Genomic DNA, 6,235 nt, shown 5'->3' on the forward strand with positions numbered 1-6,235 from the left:
TATTAATAATAATTCCGTTGGAGATACAGACGGTCATGTTTAAGAAAGGAATAAAAGTTCTCAGCTTTGCTCTCTCTTTAAAATCCTAGTGTGAGAAACTCCGCTAGGGTTTTTTTCTTTTTTTCTCTCGCGCATTTTTCTTCCCCCGCCACCACCGGAGGGATCCTATGGATCCCTCTTTTCATCCTTCATCCTTCCCTCCTCTTCCCAACTCCTCTCCTCATTCTATTGCTGGAACCTCTTCAGCCTTGCCGTGGGATCGTGTCTTCTCCAACCCTCCAGCTACTGGAGAGTTCACCATCTCCACCCTGCCAACTCCAGAAGAAATCATCGACTTCCCTACTTTGGATATTGCTGATGCAGTTGAAGAATGGAACCTAGCCCTGGTTGGATACTCCCTGGGTAAACGCCCTTTCTATGAATCCCTTCTTAATGCCGTTAAGAAGCTTTGGGATCTCAAAGGTAATATCAAACTTATCTCTCTTAGTGATGGGTTTTTTCTGTTCAAGTTTTCATGCCGTGAAGATTTTGAGATGGTCTGGAACAAGGGTGCTTGGTTTATTTTTGGTAAACCTTTCATTTTCCGTAAATGGACTTCGCACTTTAGTCCCAAAAGAGAAGAGTTTACTAGTGTGCCTATCTGGTTCAAAATACATGATTTGCCTTTATGCTGTTGGACTCCCGTCGGGATTTCTAAGATTGCAACTAAAATTGGAGCTCCGGTAGCCGTTTACTCCCTTACTGCCTCCAAATCCAGACTTATGCTAGAGTCTGTGTCCTCGTTGACGCTTCCGCCACTTACCCTGCTTTTGTTCCGATTACGGTTGAAGGGAAACTCTTCAATTTAGTCATACAATATGAATGGCGTCCCTCTATATGTGATTTTTGCAAATCCTTTAACCACTCTTCCGAACTCTGCCCATCAAACCCAAACCCAAATCCCTCTGCTGTTCTTCCACCAAAATCTCCTCGCGGCAGGAGCACAAGCCACAGGCCCAGACCTCCTTCGAACAATCCTGCAGGTATTCTTCCCATTCCGACTCCTCGTACTTCCTCCTCCCCTGGGAAATCCCTCTCCGTGTCGCAGAATGTTATTTCTCCTCCAGAACAACCAGTTATCCCACCACCGGATTCCACTAACCATTTTCCTACTGTTACACTTTCATCCTTACCTTCTTTGCCGGATATTCAAACCGCTGAAACCTCATTACCCAATCACACTCCTGAAAACCTCGTCTCAATCCTCACTCCACAAACCACCGCAACTATCCCAAATCTCAACTCTCCCAACATTCCTTCCTCTTCCACTTCTGACCCTCCACTAAAACAACCTACTTCTTCACCACCTAAATGTTCTAATCAACTGCCAACAGCCCAATCTCCTCTGAAATCTTCCTCTCCTAATAAATTCAACCTCCTTAATCTCTTGTCAGACTCTGAAGCTACCTTAAGTAACTTTTTGGAAGCTTGTATCAATGACCACTCTTTGGCTGACTTGGCCAGCTCTCCTTCCGAGAAAAAAACCTCATCCTCTTCTTCAAAGCCTAATGACCAGCCACATAAAAACACTAGAGGGAAGGGCTCCAAGAAAGGCCATAAATCCAACAGTAAGTCATGATCCTTCCAAACATTGCGGTTTAGAATGTCAGGGGTTTCAATAACCCTGACAAAGTGTTATGCTGCAAAAAGATGACTTCTGATCATGATTTAGACATGTTCTGCATACTTGAGAATAGAATTTTGGCTTCAAATTTGCAAGACCCTTGGTTTTGTAAGACTCACTCAATTTTTGAGAATGAACTGAGCTCTAACAACTTCAATTTGGCTAATCCTGGTCGCATTTGGATTAAATGGAATGCTAACAAGATCTCCTTTGTTGTTACAAATATCTCAAAGCAAGCTATCACCGGTATTGTTACTTATGGATCCAATTCTACCTTTCTTATTTCTGTGGTTTATGCTTCTAACTCATTTGATGAAAGAAATACTCTTTGGGACGAGCTTAGGAATTGTTGTCCTAATAATGGTATGCCTTGGGCTGTTTTTGGTGACTTCAACTGTTGCCGGTATAATTCTGAAAAGTCTGGTGGTGCTTGCATAAATGTTTCTAGGATGGCTCCCTTCAACTCCTTTATTTTTGATTGTAACCTAGTGGACCTTCCTTCCTCGGGAAATTCTTTCACTTGGTTCAATCAAAGGGCGGACAATCCCATTCACCTTAAGCTGGATCGTATTCTTATCAATGACACTTGGTTATCATCTTTCCTAATTCTCACTACTTTGTTGGTAACAGCTTGGTGTCTGACCACACTCCCTTATTTATGGAATCTAATAATAAGAGGGCTAGCAAGAAGAGGTTCATGTTTAAAAACTATTGGTGCAAAATTCCAGAGTTTTGGGATTTACTTATTGATATTTTTGCTTCACAATCTATTGGAAATCCTATTCACAGCTTGTATCATAAGCTCAAGGCTCTGAAAGAGGGGATTAAGAAAAAAAACTGGGAATCTTCTTCTTTCCTTGAGGCTAAGTGCACGGAATTATCATTTCTCCAAGAGCATTATCAGCACCTTGTTGATCTGGATCCTCTCAATTCTCAACTTTGTGGCTATCTTAAAAAAGTCAATCTTGACCTTGCTCTTTATAACTCCTTAAGAGCCAAGTGGATCATTCAAAGAGCCAAGGTTAAATAGTTAAAGCATGGTGAAGAGGATCTTAAATTCTTATACTCCAAGATTAATTGGAGGAAATCACACAATAGGTGTATCCTTAATTCTGCTATCTGTGGAGAAGCTCAAAATGCATATTTCAGTGGTATTATCCAACACTTTCAAAATCTATATAACTCCCCTCCTCCTTTGATTAACAATCTGGAGATAATTCCGGTTGGGAACCGGTTGTCTGAAAATGCAAAGCTTATGTTGATTAAACCTGTGACAAATGACGAAATCCGGGAGGCTATTAACTCTGGCTGCTCTTCCTCTGCACCTGGGCCAGATGGGTTTAATGCAGAATTTTTCAAAAAAACTTGGCCAATCACTGGAATTTCGGTCTGCCATGCTGTTAAGTCTTTCTTTCAAAAAAACTTGGCCAATCCTTACGGCTGAGATTCTTAGTTTCATCTCAAAGACTCAAAAGGACAGATTTTTTTGTTCAAAATTTGACATCATGAAAGCTTTCGACACTGTGTCTAGGGATTTCCTTTTTGCTAGGATGGCGCAAAAGGGGATCCCTCCTCTTTTCATTCAGTGGATTAAAGCATGCATTAGTGATATCAATTTTTCAATTTGTATTGATGGTGGGCTTGAAGGCTTTTTTAGCTCTTCCTCTGGTCTTCGGCAAGGCTGCCCCTTGAGCCCTTTTCTCTTCTGCTTCATCATGGATGCTCTCTCTTGCCTCATTGAAGATAATGCTCTCATGAACAATTTTGAAGGGTTTCATTATGAAATTTCCATTTGACTCATCTTACTTATACTGACGATTTGCTTGTTTTTGGTAAAGCTGACATTAACAATTGTGAAAATCTTATGAGCATTCTTCACCAATTTTCTTGCCTCTCCGGCCTCAACCTTAACCTCAACAAAAGCTCTCTCCTTTTTTCCTCCACTGCCACCATCTCTTCCTCCATATCTCAAGCCCTTCACATCCACACTTGCTCTACTACAATTCCTTACTTGGGTATTCCCATTTCTCTGGGAAGAACCAAGCTTGCCGATTTTTCCCCTCTCATTGACAAAATTACTAACCTTCTTTCCGGCTGGAAAGCTAAGTTCCTCTCTTTTGCAGGTAGACTTCAATTCGTCAAATACACTATCACCAACCTTGTGGCTTATTGGATTAGAGGATCTATTATCCCCAAAACGATTTTGAAGGCAATTGACAAGGCTTGTTCCAAATTTCTTTACCACAGTGGAGATCATTCTAAGCGATTGCATCTCATTTCTTGGAAAAATTCTACTATGCCTTTCTCTAAAGGAGGCCTTGGCATTGCCTCTTTACATGCTCTCAGATCGGCTTACAATTGTGATACTATTCTCAGGATCTATAATATAGACTCTCAACTTTCTAGATGGATCAAAATTAGATACTCTTCGCCCTGGAAGCCACCTCCTCGACACAGCACTGCCTTCTAGAAAAGTTTACATAATTATGCTAATTTGTTTAAAAGCAATTTTAAATTTAAAGTCCTGGCTAAAAGTTCCATTAATATCCTTTGGGATCCTTGGTGTTCCAACGGCTCATTCCTGGAGTCCTTTCCTAACTTTGATTACGGCTCTGTCATTCAGGATAATGCTTGTCTTGCTAATTGGATGGCTGGATCCTCTTGGTCTCTTCCTACCTCTATTAACTCCCAGATTTTTGAGTTCTTTAGATCCATCCCTATATCTAGTGACAGTAACAAACATCTAACATGGGAAAACAATGAAAATGCTTCTTTCAAGGATTTTTATAAAGAATTTTTTTCCTCTGAGAATGATGTTGACTGGGCTCATCTGGTGTGGCACAAAAAGCACTCTCTTAGACATTCAGTTTACTCCTGGATGGCCCTTTCTAATGGTCTCAAGACTTCGGTTGCCTTGTGTGCGAGAAATATAGATGTTGGGAATATAACTTACCCCTTTTGTCATATTCACCCTGAAACCACGGCACATCTATTGTTTGAATGTGATTATTCTTTTCAGGTTATCTGTAGGCTTATTCCTCAATTTTCCTGCTTTCTCTTTAGACCCAACCTAGCTCAAGCCTTTCAGTTCATTGCTGGGTTGGATTTTATTAGGGAGGTTAAGCTTGGACTGTTGCTGATTTTAAATATTTATGTTTACTTCCTGTGGGCTGAGCGGAATTCTAGGAAGCATAACGGGAGGATTGCTTGTGCTGTCACGCTTGCTAAGAGAATTCTTAGATCTGTTTACCTGAAACTGGATAGTTGGAAATGTGGAAATTTGATAAAAGAAAAGCTTATGGTCTCCTACCATTAATTTGCCTTTTGATGGGGCATATCTTCTTCAATGACAATTTGGTATTTGGAGGGTTGGAAGTTGGTTGCCCTCGGTTGGAAGTTGGCTGCTCGTTATGGGCTATTTTCTATCTTTGCTGGAAGGGGTATTCTATGGGTTTTTTGTGCTGCCGTTTGTTCTTTCTGGAAAAATTTTTGGTTTATGCTCATGTGCTGGGCAATTGTTGGTATTCCACTCTTTATGATGTGGGGTTGGAGCTGGATGGTATTAATTGGCAGGCCACTCTTTATGATGTGGGGTTGGCGCTGGATGGTATTAATTGGCAGGCCATAATTTACAATTGGATTTGCTGGTGGCATTCTCTCTTGCTGCCCAAATTCTTCTGCAGTTGATGTAATGCCGGATTCGAGTATTTTGGGCAGGCTTTTTTTGGGTCGTGGACGATGATGAATCCTGCCACTCCTTTTGGACGGTCTACGGGCAACCAAAGGAGACTGATCGCCTTCATGATTGGAATATCTAATTCTGAGTCCAGGCCAGACAGGATTTCTGTCTGTTTTTATGGTTCTTCTTTTTGGGGTTTATAGTTAATTATAAATTCAGTTTTGCTGGTTGCCCTCTTTGGCAGGCTTTTTTTGGGTCGTGGACGATGATGAATCCTGCCACTCCTTTTGGACGGTCTACGGGCAACCAAAGGAGACTGATCGCCTTCATGATTGGAATATCTAATTCTAAGTCCAGGCCAGACAGGTTTTCTGTCTGATTTTTGGGTTCTTCTTTTTGGGGTTTATAGTTGATTATAATTTTGGTTTTGCTGGTTGCCTTCTTTTTGTCCAGGCAACTCTTTTTTTGTTTTTATCATTGTAATCCTCTTGGTTTATTTTAATAGAATGGGCTAAAGCCCTCATTTCACCCAAAAAAAAAAAAAAGGAAAAAAAAAAAAAGGAATAATAACAAGTTAAACTTGCTACAATATGAGTTGCAAAAAACTTTTGGTGATAAAATATTGTCATAGCTTCCAAAAAGCACGTCTTTCACAAAATAGCTAGATCCTCGGTCGAACGTCCACTTGATCAATAGTATTATCAACACTGAAAAAATGGAATCAATATTTAATTCGGTGGTTTGAAAATTCCTGCGACTCTGGAAACTGCTCTGCTCGAGAGTACGACAAATGAAGGTGCGCATGCTCTGAGATATTTTGTGCTCTGCTAGGGTTTCGTTGTTTGCTCTCCCCTGGCCGCCACCCCCTCCTTCCCGGGGGGGACCTCCGTAGG

General features: G+C 41.0%; 2 protein-coding genes across 2 annotated transcripts; both read left to right on the plus strand.

Annotated features, from left to right (window-relative positions):
* The first annotated feature begins 167 nt into the window (after positions 1-167).
* Positions 168-3,107, plus strand: LOC110115030. The gene is made up of 5 exons (XM_020848131.1): positions 168-536; positions 758-1,607; positions 1,712-2,252; positions 2,294-2,684; positions 2,877-3,107. Exons 1-5 carry the CDS (start codon positions 168-170, stop codon positions 3,105-3,107), a joined length of 2,382 nt encoding a protein of 793 aa, XP_020703790.1.
* Positions 3,108-4,310: 1,203 nt separating this feature from the next.
* On the plus strand, positions 4,311-4,979 carry LOC110115029. The gene has a single exon (XM_020848130.1). The coding sequence runs from the start codon at positions 4,311-4,313 to the stop codon at positions 4,977-4,979; it is 669 nt and encodes a 222-aa protein (XP_020703789.1).
* Positions 4,980-6,235: the final 1,256 nt, after the last annotated feature.

Source organism: Dendrobium catenatum, unplaced genomic scaffold (assembly GCF_001605985.2).
Source record: "Dendrobium catenatum unplaced genomic scaffold, ASM160598v2 fragScaff_scaffold_1013, whole genome shotgun sequence".
Taxonomy (NCBI): domain Eukaryota; kingdom Viridiplantae; phylum Streptophyta; class Magnoliopsida; order Asparagales; family Orchidaceae; genus Dendrobium; species Dendrobium catenatum.

Coding starts and splice junctions, on each gene's coding strand:
- LOC110115030 (XM_020848131.1), top strand. CDS start 168: ATGGATCCCTCTTTTCATCCTTCATCCTTCCCTCCTCTTCCCAACTCC. Junction 1,608..1,711: donor GAAAGGCCATAAATCCAACA/GTAAGTCATGAT, acceptor ATCATGATTTAG/ACATGTTCTGCATACTTGAG. Junction 2,253..2,293: donor ATTCTTATCAATGACACTTG/GTTATCATCTTT, acceptor TGTTGGTAACAG/CTTGGTGTCTGACCACACTC.
- LOC110115029 (XM_020848130.1), top strand. CDS start 4,311: ATGGCTGGATCCTCTTGGTCTCTTCCTACCTCTATTAACTCCCAGATT.